General features: G+C 42.3%; 1 protein-coding gene across 2 annotated transcripts in view; it reads left to right on the forward strand.

The window, feature by feature from the left end:
* Positions 1 to 19,275, forward strand: part of NR4A1 (nuclear receptor subfamily 4 group A member 1) — a 44,431-nt gene extending 25,156 nt beyond the window's left edge. For both annotated transcript variants that reach the window (XM_058168811.1, XM_058168812.1), the window contains exons 2-7: positions 4,214 to 5,040; positions 11,901 to 12,030; positions 13,367 to 13,518; positions 14,939 to 15,141; positions 16,653 to 16,831; positions 17,876 to 19,275. In XM_058168811.1, coding sequence (XP_058024794.1) covers positions 4,216 to 5,040; positions 11,901 to 12,030; positions 13,367 to 13,518; positions 14,939 to 15,141; positions 16,653 to 16,831; positions 17,876 to 18,132 — 1,746 coding nt within the window. In that variant the 5' untranslated portion in view covers positions 4,214 to 4,215 and the 3' untranslated portion in view covers positions 18,133 to 19,275. The remainder of the gene's footprint in view (positions 1 to 4,213; positions 5,041 to 11,900; positions 12,031 to 13,366; positions 13,519 to 14,938; positions 15,142 to 16,652; positions 16,832 to 17,875) is intronic.
* Positions 19,276 to 20,816: the final 1,541 nt, after the last annotated feature.

Here is a 20,816-nt window from a genome sequence, read left to right on the forward strand (position 1 = left end):
TAGGCTAATAAATCCTGTGTTAGGAGGAGCCCTGGGTATCACCTGTTGCTACATTGGAACAAATCATAACAAGCCTTAACAATTGGATATCCAAGTTCTATTTTAAGAATGCAGAATAACAAGATCAGATAGCGTCAGTGGGTGTGCAGAAGGGTTATGAGGTTCCAAAGACGCGCGGACAAGATCTTTTCTTTTAAAGGAGGGAAGTTGAGCAGAATTGGCCAGTTTAGGCTGTAAATGCAAACCTTGTCTCAGATGAAAACTCAGCAAGGGACTCAAATCACCTAGCTGTTGGGAATTGTAGTCCCTCTGCCACTTTCTCTTTGGGAGCTTAGGCAGTGGTGGGATCCTGCTGGTTTAACAACTGTTTCGGTGATTGCGCGCTTCGTGTGCGTAGACAGCTTTACGAAAATTTACCTTCTGCGCTACTGCTGGGGAGTAGCACAGCTGTGGCACATCAATCCGCTCTTCTGTGCGAATCAGCTGAGAAGATATAGAATATAGCTGTAAAGCCCAGGGGCAGGTGGGCAGGTAGGTCCACCTGATCATTGGAGCAAACCAGTTCACACCCAGCTGATTGTCAGAGTTACCGGTTCACCCGAACCGGTCTGAACCGGTAGAATATCCTAGGGTAGGATATTGATTCACATAATGAACTCTTGCTAAAATTTGGGGACAAATTAACTGGGAAAAACCTTAATAGGAATCACATTCATGTAAAAAGGGTATCAACAATAATTTTTCAAAATCTCTTTTTGGTGCATGACAGTTTGTTTGACAGTTTGTTTAACGGGCTCAAAGTTACAATGGGCTTGGAAAAAGTGATATATGTTCCTATCCTCATTGTTCCTATACCACCTCTCGGGTATTGCAATTGATCACAATTTGGTTGCTTGGAAATTGGCTTGCATTTATAATGGCTGAAGCATCTTGTCATCAGGTAATTATCATTTACAATCTTCCAAGCTGACTTCCGTCAAGCAAAGTCAATTGGGGAAGTGGGATTTGCTTAACGGCTACATTAAAAATGGTTGTAAAATCAGGTTCAGTCACATGATGATTTGCTTAATGACTGCATTGCTTAGAGGCCAAAATTCCAGTCCCAATTGTGGTCATAAGTCAAAAACTACAGATAACCACTTCTTGGGTGATGCCGTTCTTACCCATCCAAATCCCAGGTTGTCATTTTTGATCAATTTTAATTAGCAGAGTGAGGATTATTTCCAAGTAAAGATTTGCATGCCGAGCTACTCAAAAGGAGCTCCTGTCCCTCCGAGAAACAGGTGATAGCTTTATTTCAAAGGTGCAGTGTTAAAATCACTTGGAATTCTCTATGTCTCAACCTCCCGTAATTCTTTCCTCTGTTAAAGCAGCTTTTGGTAACAGACCCTGACCAATTTTCATTTTGCCACAAGGGTTGCTGCTACAGACTTGACTTCCATCTCGGCTAATGCTTCCAGTTATAATTTCTCTTTTGGAAAGTGCCATTCTCAAAGATACTATAAAGCTCTCAGATTCTGTTTTCCCAGCAGTTTCTGTTTTCTTGTCAGAGGCTGCTGACATTTAGATGGATCTCTTTCAAAGAAAGGACTACAATAAGATAGAAGTGGGATGATCGAGCAGGATAACAACATGATCAAAACCTCTTTTTTTGCAGTAGTTTTCCTCTGTAGTGCTGGCCAGAAGCTACATATGGCATTTCCCTTTTTGTTGTTGTTGGTAACTGCACTAATTGTGATGCAGGTGAGAAGAGAATTGTTGTTTCTAGGATTGGGCATTTTGTACAGGATATTGAGATTGAGATTGGGAAGATAAGAGAAAAACATAATTTGGGGACAGGATACATTTTCTTTGCTCCTTGGTTCATCAACCTGAGGTTCAAGTGTTCAAAACCACTAGAGAAAGGCCTGACCTGTAACTTGAGTCGAAACTAAATTCTACCTTGTTTTTATATGTCAAGTTGTTTGGGATATTGATGGTTCCAAGTTTGTAAACTTAAGACGGAATAAATAGCGACAGTAGAAATTTCAAAATCAATCTTTAACAAGCTATGGGAATCCCAGGCACTGCAGGAAAACAAGAACAATTAAGGACTTTGATCAGGTGTTAAGATCTTGGCAGCCTTGTCATTTAAAGTTTGAAGCTGTTTAGGTAAACAGATGGTTACCTCAGTCCTTTAACTTTCATAAGGAAATTCTTGAAATATGCTAGGTTTTTTGTTTTTTTTAAAACCTAGAACACATTCATAGAATGTTTGCCTATTTCTTTCAGGATACTACAGGTAACCCTTGACTTATGACCACAATTGAGCCCAAAATTTGTGTTGTTAAGTGAGACATTCGTTAAATGAGTTTTGCTTACTCATTTTATGACCTTTCTTGCCACAGTTGTTAAGGGAATCACTGCAGTTAAGTTAGTAACCGGGTTGTTAAGGGACTCTGGCTTCCCTATTGATTTTGCTTGTCGAAAGGTTGCAAAAGGTCACATGACCTTGGGACACTGCAGCGGTCATGAATCACATCCCAAGCATCTGAAATTTGATTGTGTGACCATGGGGATGCTGCAACGGTCATAAGTGTGAAAAATGGTCATACATCCCTTTTTTTCAGTGCCTCTGTAACTTTGAACGGTCCCTAAATGAACTGTTGTAAGACAAGGACTACCTGTATTGGCTTAATGGTTTAGTTCTTATCTCCCACATTGAGAGAGAACCCAGTATAAAATTCAGGGGCTCCTGGCCCTTCTGTGTTCATTTTGCATTTCTTACTCGTTTCCTTTTTTCCCCTCATGAAAACACTTGATCGTGTGCAATGATTATTATTCTCTGAAATGACATTATTATTATTATTCATTATTATCATTATTCTCTGAAATGACATTAACGAAGGAGATGGGATAACTATATTGAGCATCTGCAAATTTACAGCTGGGTTTGTATCATAATGCCTCATTATTGTTTTAGCAGAATGGCTTTTTTGGACGCACAAAGGTTTACCTTTACATTTCTCCCTTGTGTTGGCAGAAATATTTTTAATTTCAGACAAACCCATAGGAATCTTTTCTGCGGAGTAGTTGTGGGGCTTTTCATGGCGTACCTTGTATCGCGTAGGCAGCGGTCTCCAACCTTGGTAACTTTAAGACTTGTGGACTTCAACTCCCAGAATTCTGGGAGTTGAAGTCCACAAGTCTTAAAGTTGCCAAGGTTGGAGACCCCTGGCCTAGGAAGTAGTATCTTACGCGTGTGACTTTGCTTCGCATATCCAGAAAAATTAAAGAATTGAACAGTACCCCATTTCATCAAGGAAGGAAAAACAAAGCAAAAGATATAGAAATAAACTTAGAAGCAAACCTGTTAACTATGTGAGGAGGAGAAAACTACTACCACTCACTCACAAGAGTCAAGAAATGTGACTTACTCCAACTTTCAACATCGTGACTATTTAATAGCTGTTCTCTTTTCAGCAGAGAGGAATATCAGGGGTAGAAAGGAAGGAGAACATCTTGTATCTCTCTCTAATATCCCCATGAAGAAATAGTGGGCACCAGAAATATTAGTCTTCCTTTTAACAAGGACCCCAAACTCTTTCCTTCCCCATTTGTGCTTCCCTGCTTCGATAAATAAAAAATTTAGAACTACGATCAAGAGGGACGTTTACAGAGGTGGGCGGCATATGAATTAACAACCGGTTCACCCAGGCACCGAAACTGTGCATGCGCACCTTCTGTGTATACGCACGGCCTTCTACGCATGTGCTTTGCTCGTGCGCATGCAAGCACGTGGCTTAAAAAATGCAGCTAAATAGGACAGCATAGCGCCAGGGAACTACCAGTTCACTTGAACCAGTCCGAACCGCTGAATCCCACTCCTGGAGGTTCAAGGCCAAGGATTTGGTATCTATTAAATGTAAAGTAACAATTTCTCCTGATGTTAATAAAAGCCTGCCATATTTGTAAAGGTACCTAATGGAGACCAGCCTTCTCTGGCCAACCACGTTTCTGGGACGAGGGCTCCTAGAATATCATTTTAGCACATCTGGTAGTCAGGAGATGAGGGAAAGCTTACAAAGTCCTTCCTTTTTACGGCACCTTTAAGACTACTTTTCTGCCAAATCAATTCATGAGTTTCTAAATTAGAGCACAGATGGGCCTTTTATATCTCTCCGATATCTAACAGTAGATTTTTCTCCTTCTCCCTACCCTTGTCTTCCCTTAGAGATGCCCTGTATCCAAACGCAATATGGGACCTCGCTTCAGAACGGAGGGTCCTGCGAGCGCTACCCAGCAGACCTCTTGACCCCTGAGTTTGGCAAACCCACCATGGACCTGGTCAATACCGAGATCTCTGCTGCCACTACTACTCTGCCCAGCTTCAGCACCTTCATGGACAATTACACAGGCGAATTTGACGCTTTCCTCTATCAGATTCCAGCCGCGAACCCCAATACCACATCCTTCAAGCTGGAAGATTTCCAAGTATATGGTTGTTATCCTGGTCCTTTCAGCAGCCAGTTGGATGAGACCATGTCCTCGAGCGGCTCAGACTATTACGGCAGTCCATGCTCAGTCCCTTCTCCTTCCACGCCGAGTTTCCAGACTTCCCAAGGTCCGACTTGGGAGAACTCCTTTGGAAGCTATTCCCCCACTCATACCTACGAGGGCATGAGGCCTTGGGTGGCAGCAGCAGAGCCTCCCAAAAGTAGTTCTACTCAACCATCTTATTTTTCCTTTGGCCTTTCGGCTCACAGTCCTGGAATCCCACCTCAGAGTCCCCTGAAGATGCACCCGACGGCCCACCAGCACTTGGTGGATGGAGAAGTCTTTTCACTCCCGCAGACCTCCTCTTCGGTCCATTTTTCTCCTTTGCCACTCAGCCAGGCCTCACCAGGCCTAGATAGCTCTGGCCTGATGGACAATTCCCTCTCTCCAACAAAGGCACGCAGCCCTGGATCCAATGAAGGGCGCTGTGCTGTGTGTGGGGACAACGCTTCATGCCAACATTATGGTGTCCGGACCTGTGAGGGATGCAAGGGCTTTTTCAAGGTAAGAGGAATGCGTTATTTCAAAGTAGAGCAGGAACTTTGATTCTGAAACTTCTAGTTCTATTAAAACAGCTTTCTCCAGCCAATGGTCTTCCGGTCAGCCCGAAGCAGCAATTCACCGAATCTCCTAACTAGCATGGTTTCTTCTTCCCTCTGATAAGCTTAGGAGCTGTATTCGCAACCAATTTGGAGGGCATGAGGTTGGGATTGACTGGCTGAAGACAATCCCAGCATTCTGCATGTCCTTAAGCTCCGGCAAAGAATGCCGGGATTCGAAGACCTCTTTTTCCAGGGAGGGAAAGGAAAAGCTTTTGCTATGTGTTGACTGCCACAGGGATGACTCATCAGACCTTTCTCTGACTGCTTTCTAAATAAAGGAGGTCATTGTAAGCACTCTCTTCCCCTCATAAGGGTAGGTGGCAGGGGGAAAAAATTCTTTCAGTGGGAGGCTGTAGAAGAGCTCTGGCAAGCCCTAAGTCCATATCAATCCTTCTGTGTCTTTCGGAGGCTACCCTTATTTCATCTGGAAACCGTTGAGACCCAAAGCAGCCAAGAATCAGTAGATCCTTGGTACATAGAATTTCTTCCCAATAGTCCTAGTAGATTGCTGTAAAAATGGGGGCGGGGAGTTGGAAGGCTGAGAAACAAAATTATAAAAGGAGCTGTAGCCCAATGGATTTGGCAGAAAACCATGTTGGAAAAAGGCAACTCTGCAAAAATCACCAGGAAAAGTGGTAGAGCCTTCAGGGAAGGGATGGGAAATTGGGGGGGGGGCACTGAAGATACATGAGGAAGAATTGAAATGTCTGTTCACGGCTCTGAAAAAGCAGTGTAAGAAAATGAGATTGTGAATTATAGGAATTGTAATGGGACATGCCTGTAGCAATGCCAGGAGGAAAGGAGGCTGATATGTTGGATGGTTTGGCATCCCAAAGATGGTCACTGCTCTTCTGAACGCATAGATTTGGGAAGGCCACAAAAGCAGAAAGGGAGACAGGTCTGTAACCAGTGTGGAATAAAGAGGAGAACACAGTCAAATAGGCATATCTGAAATTAGCCTAGTACAGGGGTCTGCAAACTTGGCTCCTTTAAGACTGGTGGACCTTCAACTCCCAGAGTTCCACAGCCAGCTTTGCTGGCTGAGGAACTCTGGGAGTTGAAGTCCACCAGTCTTAAAGGAGCCAAGTTTGCAGACCCCTGTGCTAGTACATTCGGCTTCTCTGAATATACCACTGTTTACTGAGTGGGAACTTAGACCAGGAAAGTCTTCAATACAGAGTTGACTGGGAAATCCCGGGGACAGCACCAGGGGTGGGTTTCACTTACCTTTGCTACCGGTTTGCGTGCGCGCCACTTCTGTGCATGCGCAGATCGTATTTGACGACGGTGGGCGGAGCCTCCCGCTGCCGCTGCTACCTGTTCGCCTGAACCGGGGGGAACCAGTAGCAACCCACCACTGGGCTGCACATCCGACATATCTGGAGGAGAGCAAGTTGAGGAAGGCCGTCTTGAAAAAACCTTCTTCGGGCATTCTCTCTCAGCAGGCATTCAATCAGTGCTCACAATGCTTTTTGGGACTCTCTTCATTAGAAATCTTAGGCCTTCTGCAAACTTTGGGGGTTTTCCACACCTGCAGATATCTGCATCCTGATACCTCTTTTGTTGTGTCTTGTCCGCTCTCACCGCAGCCAGGGTCTGCTTATCTGCTCCCGAACACGGAGGAATGTATGCCTCCCGGCCCCAGTCCTGGCTCCATGCCCAGATAAGCTGCAGAGGAGCGGGCACCTCCCGGTCCCAGCCCTGGCTCCATGCCCAAGCAGGCTGCAGAGGAGGGAGCATCCCCCGGCCCCAGCCCTGGCTCCATGCCCAGGCAAACGGAGCAGCTAGACCCCTCCCCCTCCTCCACAGCATGTGAGCCTGAGGAAAGTTTACTTCCAACAGCTGATTGGAGTGACCCTTGCATCAGAAGATTGGATAGGCGGAGGCAACAGAAGGAAGGGAGGGGCAGGCCTTAATGAGTGCTGAGTCATGGAGCCACACCCCATGGCCTATATAAAGGATCTGCTTTCTGGCAGTCTCTGAGTCAGGCAAAGTCGAACTTATCTTGCTGAAGTCACTTACTGGTCTCCTGCCTGCTCTGAGGACTTTGCTAGGACTTTGGGCAGAGCTGCAGAGGCAAGCCTGATTCGGATTTCCCTGACCCGGCCGTCAGCGGAGGAGTGGGACACGACATCTTTTGGCTGATGCAAACACTACCATTCAGGGGATGAGCTTACATTTGGATGTTATAAGGTAGCCAGTAAACAATCTTAAGTTTTCCAGTCGTTGCTGAAGTACAAACTTCAGCAGCTGCAGCCAGCAGGACCCTCCAGACTGGAAGTTGGCAACATCCAGACGGCTGCAAGTTAACTACTGCCAAGTCTTTTTCTTTCTTTCTTTCTTTTTTTCTTTTTAACAACAACATGTAAAAGAAAAGCTTGAAATGACGGTTTTCACTCCATACTTGAAGCCCCACAGTGGAGTTCTCCTGTGTAATCTCAGCCTGACGAAGGCTGGGCTTTAAGAAATGACCTTTCTCCCTTGGGACGTCCCTTCTGAATATACACCAGGGCAACATGCAATGTGCATTCCTCACATTGGGTTACTTTGAGCAACCGCTAATGTGCTCTCCTGGGCAGGCGCTTCTGGCAAGGAGGCCTCTCGACAGCACACATTTCCGTCTCTTGAATTCTCCCTTGCATTGTGGTTTGGCAGCGATAGGAAATGGAGGGCGTTCCCTGCCTTTGTGGAGAATAGCGGTACTTGTAAGAGAAAGGCCTTTCTCTTTTCTCTGGGAAGGGCTCTTTGTGTGCCGACTGAGAAGAGAAGAGCTTCGAGAGCTCCTGTGGAGCTCAGCTAGGTGACTCAATCAGTCCGTCTGGCCAGTTTGTAGCCATAAAAGCTAAGATTTTTGAAAAGCAGCCAGTGATTCTATGGGTGCCTTGATACTGTACATTTAATGCCCCTGTGATTCACTGAACATTAATGATGATTGTGTAAGAAATCAGTAGAACTCAATTAATGGGTGCTGCATTTTCACCAAAACTGCTTTATCGAAATACAGCTGGTCCTCGACTTACAACAGTTTACCTAGTGACCATTCAAAGTTAGAACAGCACTGAAAAAAGTGACTTATGACCTACGACCACACCTACGACCGTTGCAGTATCCCCATGGTCACGTGATCAAAATTCAGATGCTTGGCAACTGACTCGTACTTATGACTGTTGCAGTGTCCTGGGGAGATGAGATCACCTTTTGCAACCTTCTGACGAGCAAAGTCAATGGGGAAGCCAGTTGTTATTAACTTCACAACTGCAGTGATTCACTTAACAACTGTGGCAAGAACGGTTATAAAATGGGGCAAAATTCACGTAACAACATACATTTTGAGCTCAGTTGTGGTTGTAAGTCGAGGCAAGCTGTACTTCAGCTTGGTTTTACATGTGTTTTAATATTAAATGTGCTTTCTTGTGTTACATGGCCTTCTTTTTCTTTGCTCATCTTTTAACCATCAGATGCATTTAGTCCGCTTGGCTGGGAATCGTAGGAGTGGTAATTCAACATATCCTACAGAGAGCCATTTTAGTGTAGCTCATGCTAAATTGGCCACAAATCTCCTTTCTTGCAACCATAAATAAAGGTGTTAATGTCTCTGAGATATAAAGTTCCCTGCTGCAAATAACCGGTAGCTATCCCACCCAAGATCTTGGCAGAAGGAATGGATCTGAAATCAATTTTGAATGTAAGCAATAGTATGAATAATTTCCAAATATATAGAATGGAATCTCCCTGAAATCATAGAGGAATGGGGATACTAACTTCCAGGTTTTTCTTTAACTGCACATGTTCTTCCCCACAAATTTCTAAGTGAGGATGAGATTCAATCCATAGTGAGACAAATAGAGGGATATACACTTGTTCCAGTCTGGATTATATTCTAGGGAGAAATGGCAGGTAGATGTTTCCCAATAAAACCGAGATTAGGGTTAAAGTGAAAGAAAGCTGCTAAGACTACAAATTTAGCTAACGAGCTAAATCCCATTGAAACAGATGTAAAAACAGAAATTTGAAAGTTGCAAACTCCAGGAAGAAAACTGTGCATGGTTTGCTTTACTTCATAAAGTAAATAAAATCGACATGAGGTTGATTTTGATTGGTTATGGTGGTGTAACGCTCAGGTGATTTCTTGCAACTTGGGTATATTCTAGAAAGATGGTTAGAAGAGGGTGAAATGAGGAATTTGTTGCTGCGTTTTGGTGATCTAACAGCTGCACTTCTGTTTTGCAGCATGCAAATTTTAACCTAGGTGATTAACTTTGAAATCAGAATATGCCTTTTTTTGATTGAATGACTTCTCTAGAACAGATAAATACATAAGGGACTAATTTCTTTGCTTCACATTTGAATATGAACTTAATTTGTAATTCCCAAGTCAATACAATCCCAAATCAAGCCAAAACAAAGTTTATTCTGACTTTCTGCAGTTTGGACCAAAATGTATATATAACTCTGTATAATAAGGAAATTGCAGAAGTACAGTACATTAGAGAAAATTGCTTTGCTTAGAAGCAGATCAAGGATTAGTGGGTCCCTAGGGAAAAGGCACAAATGAGAATCTCTGCCAAAAGTAAACTTCACTATTAAGTTTAATACTGGTATTACTAGTGTGTAATATTATGAAGTCAACCAACGTTGCATCTGTTTTACTTACAAATATTAACTTACGTGAAAAGTAAACTATTTCTTGCTTACTTTGCAATGTTTAATGTAAGATAAGTGCCACATTTTATATACGAAACACAGATACACTTAAACATTTTATATAGTCCAGTAATTAAGAATGAGGTCTTGTTTATTTTATGGTATTTTCCAATATAACGTTGCATTAGCACTGTGGTGGTTCCAAATTTACAGTGTTGAGATTTTTTTCTTGAATATGATGACATTAGCTTAACCTACATGCTAATTCCTCCATACTCAGGCTGCAAAGAGATGGTGACCAAGAGATGGTGGTAGAGGGACAGGTTCTTTCTTTCTGTGTTGCCATCTAGTGGCTGTTAGGAAGTTGCCAAAACTGGACCTATTGAAAAACAGGACTTCAGCTAGGCTTCCAATCCATTTGAAATACAGTGAGAGCTATTGCTAATTGAAATGTCTTCGAATACTAGTAGCTTGGGTTGGTAGTTATATTGTTGGTTGAGCTCAAACCAACAACATAGCTATTGCTAATGTTTTGTTTGCTTGGTCTCCATAGATAGAAGGATTTTTAAAAGCTTTCTCTCCTGTACAGTGCACCATCTACACAATGTGTACAGTCTCCTGACTCTTGCTGTTCATCTGTGATTTACAGATATAATTGCAATCTTTGTGCCCATTTTAAATTTTCTTCCATATTTAATTTAGGAAGAGCTTTTAGAGCTTTTGTCAGTGGAGGCTTCGGCACTGGAAAGATCTCTCTGATACCTTGATCTTGCCATCTCTGCTTGCAGCCTGTTTCTAGGCTAGGTTTCCCAGCCAACGCTAGGCCCAGACAGGTCTCTTTATTCTTCGTTACTAGGCAACGGCGGGAGCAGGTCTAGCCTCTGAGGCGTCTTGGGCATAGTTGGGCTGGCACCAGGGAGACACGGGTCCTAACCTACCCTCAGCCATGCAAGTTCACTTGGTACTTTGAAGTCAGTCCCTCATTCTCAGCTCAACCAACCTCACAAGATTGTGGTTGTTGGGGGAAAATAGGAGGAGAGAATGCTATGCACATAAAGACGTTAATTCTCCAAGGAAAGAACAGCCCCCACTCAGCCTCAAAAACAAAGAAGAAATGCAAGCTTTCCAACTTTCTAGGCATTTCTGCACTCCTGACACTTAACCTTGATTGGCCTTGCCTTTGGCTGAATGTTGCTGACCAAGGAAGTGACATTTTACTGTATTATCGATAAATGTTCACGGTCCCACTATGACTATATTATCCTTCTCTGAATGACCTACTGCCAAGACTTATAACTAACCCCAAAGTAAAGAAACTTGAATGCAGGAATGCTTAGAAAAATGTGTGTATATTTCCAAGTAGATTTTTTTAAAAAAAATAAAATGCCAAGGTGGAATGAACAAATTTGGAAAAAAATTAGAGGTTTAATCCCTATGGATGAAGCTGTCTTCTGAAGAATTTGGCTTTCCTTGCATCTCTGCCAATTGAATGGAAAGAGGACTTTACAGATGTATTGCTGCTTTTCCAAAATACTTGAAAGGTGTATTATTCAGATTTCTGAATCATCTCTACAGTGATTTTAGGTGCACTGGGGCTGTCATACATGTAACATCATGAAAAGAATATCACCTCAGATAAAATGCTTTCCTCTCTTGACTCTGGGTGCGTGTGTGTGATTTACAGTATGTAGATACCCTAATCCAGTGATGCAAAGAAGTGGGTAATGTTGGACCCTCCAGATGCTGAACCACTGTTTCCAACATCCTTCACAATTACCAATGCAGGCTGGAGCTGCTGGGAAGTTCTGTTAAAGCAGAAACATTTGGCATTCTTTCTTAGCAGAGGTGATGAGTTGAAATTCTTGCTTCAATTGCCGCGACATTAGAATATATTATTACCTGTAAATGAAGATATGCAGGTCTAGCTGCGCATTGCACTTAGATGGAACATGAGATTTTGGTCATACTTATAGGATAATTCCCCGATGACATGAGACGCCAAGGTTGTAAAAATGTTGCAAGAAATATATCTCCGGTTAAGACTTCTTAGTTTCTCTGTCACCAAGGTTGAAATGCCCTTTTGTTTATAACGGTGTAATCTTGTGTTCTCTCTCATAGCGCACAGTACAGAAGAATGCCAAATATATCTGCTTAGCCAACAAAGATTGCCCTGTGGACAAGCGGCGGAGAAACCGGTGTCAGTTTTGTCGGTTCCAGAAGTGCCTTGCTGTGGGAATGGTCAAAGAAGGTGAGGTTTCTTTGACTCCTTCCTGTTCACTAGCCTTCTTCATCCTAAGGTCTTCTGAAATCCAGGCTAGGGAGGCATTTTAATAGTTGAGCTTCCACATGCCTGTAAGGTTCCAGGTTAAAGAGAGACTGGAATTAGATATTTGGCTCCCAGAGCAAATTAAATATTTGCAAGAGGAATGGCAACTGGCTGAAAAGAAGGAGGAGGAGGAGAAGGAGAAGAAGATTTAAGCTTTGTTATGCAATTCATTTGCCTGATCCAGCACCTGTAAGTGCAAAGGAGGGCTTAAACGCAGCCCTTGGGATGGGCTGAAATAGTCGAAAACACCCACTCTTCAAGAATGACTTATCACTACGGACAGTTGCCTGGCTTTTTGTGCTAAGCCAAACAACATGAACTGTATTTTTTTTTTTTTTTATTGAAAGAGTTTTAAAAAAACAAAAACATTTTTCCCCCTTTTTTCCCCCTCCCTCCCAAAAAAAAACAAAACATTTTCCCCTTTTTCCCCTCCTCCCCACCCCGGCTTCCGGGTCAATCACAAGGTAAAGTCCAATCCAATAACCACATCCAAAGCTTTTGTCTCAACCCTCCCATTACATAAAATAACTTTCTAATTATTCAAAGGCAATCTGATATTTCTTAATCTGATATCTGTTTTGTAGATAATCAATCCATTTTTTCCATTCAATTAAAACATGAACTGTATTATGTACAATATCAAGATGGGGGTATCAGGCCAGGAGGGTTGGTGCCTTGCTTTGGACCTTCATAATATGAAATACCTTCATATTTAGAGTTGAGCTATTCAGAGCCTTGTGACAGGAGGCAATCAATGGAAGTGAACATCACACACTACTCTATGGATTTTTCTAAGATTGAAAATTTAGTGAAAGGAAGCTGGAGCTTCTGACCACTTTCTCTGGCTGCTCAGAGTAGTTCCTAGGATGTTAAGATTCTTTGACCAGGGTCACGCGCTGCTTAAATGATGCGATTTGTTGAATAAATCATGCATCAAAATGAAACCATAAAGCAAGATAAGCCGGAATATCAACATTCAGATACAAGCTAAGCCAGATCCAATTTTAAGAGAATGCTGCATTCTCCCCTTATAAAAAGCCCTCCTAATGTATAAAATGCCGCACAGCTCTAAACCCCATTGAATGGTGGCTAAGCTGCACGGAAGCCTAACATCATATGCCTCTGGCTGAGATTCAATTTGTGGTCCTTGATTTTTTTTTAAAAAAGAAGCAGCTGTTCCTAGATTGTGGGCTTCTCCTGGTGATAGCTGTCGTTGCCTATAACGCTCTTCTCACCTTTCCTTTTCCTCTTGTTTCAGTGGTGCGGACAGACAGCTTGAAAGGGCGACGTGGTCGGCTGCCCTCCAAGCCCAAACAAGCTCAAGATATTTCACCGGTCAGCCTCATCTCTTCTCTTGTGAGAGCACACATAGATTCTGTACCCAGCGCTACCAAACTTGACTATTCCAAGGTATTTCTCTACATCTTTGGAAATGTGAGATTCTGTGCCTTAGCATTTTTGGGGGTTGAATTTCTGAAACTGAGAAGTGAGAAAATATGCCGATAGCTTTGGACCCCAGTCCTCTTACCATCAGTTGATCATAATGAACCTGGAAGCTTCTTATGCTTCTTACACAAAAGGCGGTGGAGATTTCTTCTCCCTTTTTACTTTGCTCTTTTTATAAAATGCACACTTGGTTTATTGGCCTGGCCATGTGTGGCTCAGAGAAAGGCACATATCGCATGAAATATTTATGCCTAAAATGCCTCTGCCAAATTAAATTGGTAAGTAGCATCAGAAGAATGGTGGTGGATCATGCCAAGATCTCTCATCCAATATTGTTCGTATGTCCTTTTAGCCAGTGATAGGCAATCCTGTATGGATTCATGTAATCTGTATCTATTTACTTTTTAAAATTCTCAGTCACCATTTAGCTAGAAGCTTTCTGGACAGTTCAGAATCCATATCTTTTTGTTTTAAAAATCATGCACATAATACTTAAACCATCTAAGGTTGCAAGTTGACAGCTGTCACTTCACTTCACAGCCATGACTTCTTTATTTTTTTGGGGGGGACACTATTATTTGAACAGATTGTCATTGTTCAGTGGCTACATTTTATGGGCTTGTTAAAAGTGAACATTAAATAGAACATGGGATATAGATTCATTTACCACCTATGAACATTTACAGGTTTGATTTTTCATATCTGACCCTGATGATGGTGCATCCACTTGGGGCAAAGCAAAGAAACCTTCTACGTATAGCATGCATGACATGTTTGGATTATTGATCCCAGAATTCCCAGCTCGGAATGACTAATGATGAAGCGGATGTTTTACTACATTTGATTATTGACAGTCATCCTGTAATATAACCTGACAGATAATCTAGAAACAGAAACTCTTCACTTTCCAACTTATTAAATAAGCTGACATTTTTAATTTTGCGTGGCCTATCCTGCCCACCCTCTAGAGCAGGGGTGTCAAACTTGCAGCCCGCCAGCCAGTGTGTCACAATACATAACCATACATCACGCAGCATGACGTCACGAGTTTGACACCCCTGCTCCAGAGCACATAATCTACAATGCCAAAGCTCTTCATGCTCGATAGCCCTGCCAGAACCAAAGGATGCCAGAAGGGAATTTATAGGATGTACTTTGGTCATTTAGAGAATAAAGGAACTCTTGAGTGTGCCTTCTAGAACAGGGGTCTCCAACCTTGGTCCCTTTAAGACGTGTGGACTTCAACTCCCAGAGTTCCTCAGCCAGCAAGGTTGGAGACCCCTGTTCTAGAATGTGTCTTGCTGACCTCACGAAAATAAGTGCTTGCTACCTCACAAGAAATGCATTGCTTCTTTTCTAAAGACTTGCTTGCTTGTGTTGTCAGTTCCAGGAATCTGTCTCTTATCAGTTCGAGAAGGAGGACTGCATGGATGTGCAGCTGTTCTATGACCTATTAACGGGCTCAATGGACGTGATCCGGAAATGGGCAGAGAAGATTCAGGGCTTCTTAGAGCTTCCAAAAGAAGACCAGGACCTGCTTTTGGAATCCGCTTTTTTGGAGCTCTTCATTCTACGGCTAGCGTACAGGTAACACGTCGTAGTTGCGCCTTTCAATTAAATAGCAAACCGTCATGTCTGTTAGCCCCATCTGGTTCCTAGACCCTTTGCAATCTAGAAACGGTTAACGTGAAACCATTCAGTGGCTTTGAGTTATAACTTTGTGCAGCATCATTTTAAAATGTTACCCGTGCTCCTTAACATCAAAGGAGCACAGCAAAAAGAGGCTGGGATGCCTTTTGTGGATAAGTTCCACCTGGAGGATGTCCGGTACATTTCAGTGATTTTTTTCCCCCAAATGCCTAGCCCAGTAAGCAAGGAAAATGGACATTGACCTCTGCAACGATGGAACCAACAGCACCAGTGGCTTGAAGGTGCTCTGAACATCAGAACAGGGAAATTGTAGTCACCATAGCCTTCTGACTTTTGCATCCTCAGTATTGATCATCATTACCGTTATCACTACTACTACTAACCCTAAGATGCTTTTTTCAAGAGGCAACTGGACTTTCTGGTTTTTCTTTGAAGCTTCTTCAGGTTCTCGGATGAACCAGAAAAACCAGAAAGTCCAGTTGCCTCTTGAAAAAAGGCACCTTTGGGACAATCATGACCTGGATGACTGCGAATCTCCATAGACATTTATCACTACTAACGTTAAAATATATGATGGATGCCCACTTCAATTTCATTAATTTGATTTATACTCCACATATCTAGTGAGTATTTGCCATGGGCAGTGATGCTAGTAAGAATGAACTCACTCTTGTGGTTCAGTAAAATAAAGAACTTCTGGGCAGGGATTTTTAAAGGGATTTTTTTAAAGTGAGTCTATGTTGCTTTTATCCTATGCTTGTATAATTAACATTTCAGGATTTTTAAAATAGAAAGAGTGTGTGTGTGTATGTGTGCAGCTAAATAAATCAATAGGACATTAGAGAAGATATTAGAGAGATATTAGGGGCTGCAGGTATCCAAGTAAGAGCAATATTAAAAGTAGCAAGGTAATCCTGCAAGATGAGAAAGGAAATCTGTTGAGATAATAAATTGGATAGCATGTCAGACTTTGACCAGGGGACTTAAGGCTTAAACCGGCTTGGTGTGAAGTTTATCTTGGCTTCATGACACCTGCCTGGGTTAACCACCTTGCAATGTAGCTGAGAGAAAAAAATAGAATATCTGTTGATGCATGCAAGAGCTATATTTGCTGCCCTGAATTCATTCTGGGAAGCAGCGAATAAAAATGTAATGAACACAAGCAACTCTAAATGTGATAATTAGAACTAACACCAGCCACCCACGCTTGCTTAGATTCAGTGGGCCGCCCCTTCCCAGCCACAACTGGTAAGGAAGGAAATGCTGGGTGCTTAACTGTCACCTTAATCCATAGGGTCTGTGGTGATGAGTTGATCTTAGTCCTACCTGGAGAAGCCAGAGGTTGAATTTGGGATCTTCTGCATAGTTCTGCCATTACTACCATATTTCATTACAGGTGTCCGTTTCTGAGCCACTTCTCTGATTACACAACGTTTTGTCTCTTGCAGATCCAAGCCAGAAGAAGGCAAACTTATCTTCTGTAACGGCGTTGTGCTGCATCGTATGCAGTGTGTCCGGGGTTTTGGAGAATGGATAGATTCCATCATAGAGTTTTCCCAGAACCTCCACCGCATGAACATTGATGTGCCCTCCTTCTCCTGTCTTGCAGCACTTGTCATAATTACAGGTAGGTGGACAGGAGGGCTCTTGAGAAAAACAGACAGAGAGATACGCAAGCAGGAAATACAGCATAAAATGGAGGGTGAGGGAAATCCTAAGAAGATCAAACAAATGTGCTTGTTAGGAATATGGAAAATTGAGAAATTCTAAGCTCTACAATGAGCCAGAATTGTTAGGTCTTATTGAAGAGGCCTCCAGATATGTGAAAATATTTTTAACTGATGCCTGTAACATAGATGTCTTCAGAAAAGAAGTGTAATTCAAGTGTGTGAAACCTGTGTCCACCCAGTTGTTTCAGGTGCCAAATAGCAACCCTCAGCATCCTGCATCATTAATCATAACTGTCTGGAGTTGCAATTAGTAACATTAGGAGGACCAAGCATTCTGTCCCTAGAATAGGATCTAGTATTAGGGAGGTTGAAAATAATCAGCTTAGTCATCATAAACCATGTGGCTCAGGCAGCCTTTGCTGGAGATCCCTGAAAATAAGATTCATAGAATCCCAACTTTTGTACACTTGTCTTTGTGTGATGAAACTGATATGTCCAAAGGAAGGCCTCACGTTGCTTGTTTCGGTGTTTATTTTTTGTGAAACACAAGGCAGGATTGTTCTGATGTAGCTGCTGAGACATAGATTTATAAAAATGAGAATCCCAAAGGGTGTTTTTTTCAGGAGGCAACTGGACTTTCTGATTTTTCTTTAAAGACGTTTTGCTTCTCATCCAAGAAGCTTCTTCAGCTCAGAGCTCCAAGAAGCTTCTAGGATGAGAAAGCGAAACGTCTTCAAAGAAAAACCAGAAAGTCCAGTTGCCTCCTGAAAAAGCAATTTGGGGCCAACCATGCCCTGGATGACTGAGAATCTCTGTAGATATTAACTGAGAATGTTCCTGCAAAAACCTCAGTTTCCCATTAGTTTCCACAGCACAACATCAGGGATAGAGAGCTTTGTTAATACATTCCAGAAAAGTTTGTGTACCTAAGCGCTTTGAAATGAGATTTTTGTTGGTTTCTTTCATGACTAACTTCTTCCCAACTCTGATGTCTCGACTAGATCGCCATGGACTAAAGGAGCCAAAGAAGGTTGAAGACCTCCAGAACCGCATTGTCAGTTGCCTTAAGGACCACGTGACTTCCATCACCAGTGAGCAGGTACAGCCCAACTGCCTCTCAAAGTTATTGGGCAAACTTCCTGAGCTCCGCACCCTTTGCACTCAAGGCCTACAGCGCATCTTCTACTTGAAACTAGAAGACCTGGTGCCCCCTCCTCCAATTGTGGATAAAATATTCATGGACACGCTGCCCTTCTGAGGACAAGGTGGAAGGAAGCCGCCGCCACCACCACCACCATGAACCAAATGGTGCTTTCTTTGGAGGAGAGTGGCTTTGTTTGGGTTTCTCCTCATCCTGCCTCCTACTACCACCGCCATCACCATTTTATCTTCCTCTGGAGGGAGAGGAAAAAACTAGCAGAAAGAATGTTCTGCCACCTTCCATCCAGAGGGAAGTTTGCAGGAACATTTCCAGAGACGTTTCCAGAAGAGTGTTTTAAAATGTTAGTCCAGTGGTTGGAGACTGAAAACCATAAGCACTGTACGCGCCCTTTCCCCCCCTCATTCCCCTTGACGTTTAGAGGTTACCGGGACATTAAGAATTGCCATGTAATTCTCTCTGAACTTGGGACAACTTGGAGTTTGTATTTTTTTTTTTTTTACTTGTGGGGGAAGCCCTGTGTGCCTTCTCTGGTTACGTGCACAATCCCTAAACAATGCTGCCTTGTTCCAGGACCTGCCAACAGCTCTGCGTGCAATCCAGCACCCCTCTTCCGTAGTGTTGCATGGAGCCACTGTCTGTGTCACGAATGGAACATTTACATTGATTTGACAGCTGAAGGCCAGTTAGAATATTTTTTTTTTAAAAAAAGGTTGCCTTCTCTTATTTGACCTTGTCATCAACCCTGGATTACACTCCCAGGTTTGGCAAGTGAAGTTTTCCAACCCCTCGGCCTAGAAACTGCTTGCATCCTGTCCTTGGTGCAACTGGGGGTGGGGGGGTGGGGGGGGGAATAGAGTTCAGGGAGAGTTTTGCCGTAAATAAGCATCTGTCCCTCCCGCCTTCTGCTTAGACAGTGGCTGTTTTGCTCTGTTGAGTAATTTCTTTGTAAAAGATGTATATAAGAAGAACGATGGGTTGGCTTGTAAATACAGAGGGAAGGAAAGGCTTTTTGTCTTTGAGCCGCCAACAATTGTGTATCGCTCTACACCTGCAGGACACCTTCTGTCTTTCTATGTAAATAACTTTGTTTTGTAAAGTCCTCCATTTTTGACATTTATATTTGTCTATCCCTGCTTTCCAATTTCCAGTATGTGACTTTTCCAATTATTAATATATATAAATATATATATATTTAATATATTGAATAAAAAAGATTATCCAGGTAGATGTAACTCTTAATCCCACTTGTTTATGTGCCTGATCATTGATATGCCAGAGTAGCCCAGGTTCTGTGAAACTAGAGAATTACGTACAAGGGAAAGCATCGTTCTCATTCCCTATGCTTCAACTCCAGCAAAGAAGGGAAGGGCCAGAATAGAAAGGAAAGGAAAGAAAAAAACAACCCTAAGGCCAGAGACTAACACTGTTTCCTATGGTATTTTATACTTTTATAGAAAACAGTGATAGGGTTTTTTCTCAACCCTGTTTGATGCTTGGGTGATCAGTTTGGGGCCTTTTGCACAGAAGGTTGTCTGAGCCAAATCCAAAACCTCTAGGGAATTCCCAGAAGTTTGGCATTCAGACAAATTTGCCATCAGCAAACACATAGAAATAAATCTTATTTACACGCCATTCAATAGAAATAAACCTTATTTACACGCCATTCAAAAGAGACAACATAAAGCTAAGAAGAAAACAAAAAAGAACAGAACACATTCTCTCCAGAAGCTTATACCCAGATAAGCGGGGATTAACACCAGACAAACAAACAAACAGGAAACAATACCCTAATCAAGGAACTACCAAGGAGAAAAACCATACTCCTATCAATACTGACAGGGCAAACTACTGCATATAAATAGGGAGCAAACCCCATACGTACTAGCATTGATAACATTACCAAGAAGCTTCATCATTTGCCAGCAAATAACTAAATTCAGAGAGTACCAAGGACTTCAGAGGGCTGTCTGTGCAACCCCAAACCCTTTGTGATGTGACTTTCACACTAATGTTCTGCTTTCTTCAGTGCTTTCAGTTGCTGTAGGTTTCACAGATTTACTGTAAGCCACAGTTTGTAATCATGTTTTTGAATAAGCCAAACTGATATAGCTACATACAATAAATTTTAAGATTTTAATATACAATGGCTGAGTTTGGCTTATTCTAGCTTTGCATATTCTCATTCTGGCTTTGCATAGCATATAAATCCAGCTCTTATCCACATCCATTTAATGCACATTCACTCATTTGCATGTATTAGCAAGTATACAGTTTAAGATACTAGACCTTTTCATAATTTGCTTCTATAGGACAATTTATAGAAATATTTCTAAAAATATTGTAACATTTTGCTGTTTTAAAGTTTTTATGTCCTTTTTGAAGTCATGGACAGCCACTTTTGGCTGATTTCAAACAACTATTTCAACTTAAAAAAGAATCCTCAACTTAAAAAAGAATCCGTTTGCCTTAATATCTTTGAAGATAAGAAAAGCTGAAGATTGGCAAACATTACTTGGAATGAACCAAATAATAGATTCTTCACCACTGGAAACTCTGAGTAGTGTAAGCTACCTCCACAAAGCATAGTTAAGCAGATCCAAGTTCAAATCTGGAAATCCAAACACTTAGGTTGGGAGGGAAGTCAAAGGCCATCAACCCATACCAAGTTGAGTCGATAGGCTTACCTTTTTAGGACTTGATATGGATTTAGCTGAGGTTACTTCTCTCTTCTGAACTTTGGCATGAAAAAGGGTGGCTAAAGCAACCTCACAAAAATAGGG

The sequence above is a fragment of the Ahaetulla prasina genome, chromosome 2, assembly GCF_028640845.1.
Source record: "Ahaetulla prasina isolate Xishuangbanna chromosome 2, ASM2864084v1, whole genome shotgun sequence".
NCBI lineage: Eukaryota > Metazoa > Chordata > Lepidosauria > Squamata > Colubridae > Ahaetulla > Ahaetulla prasina.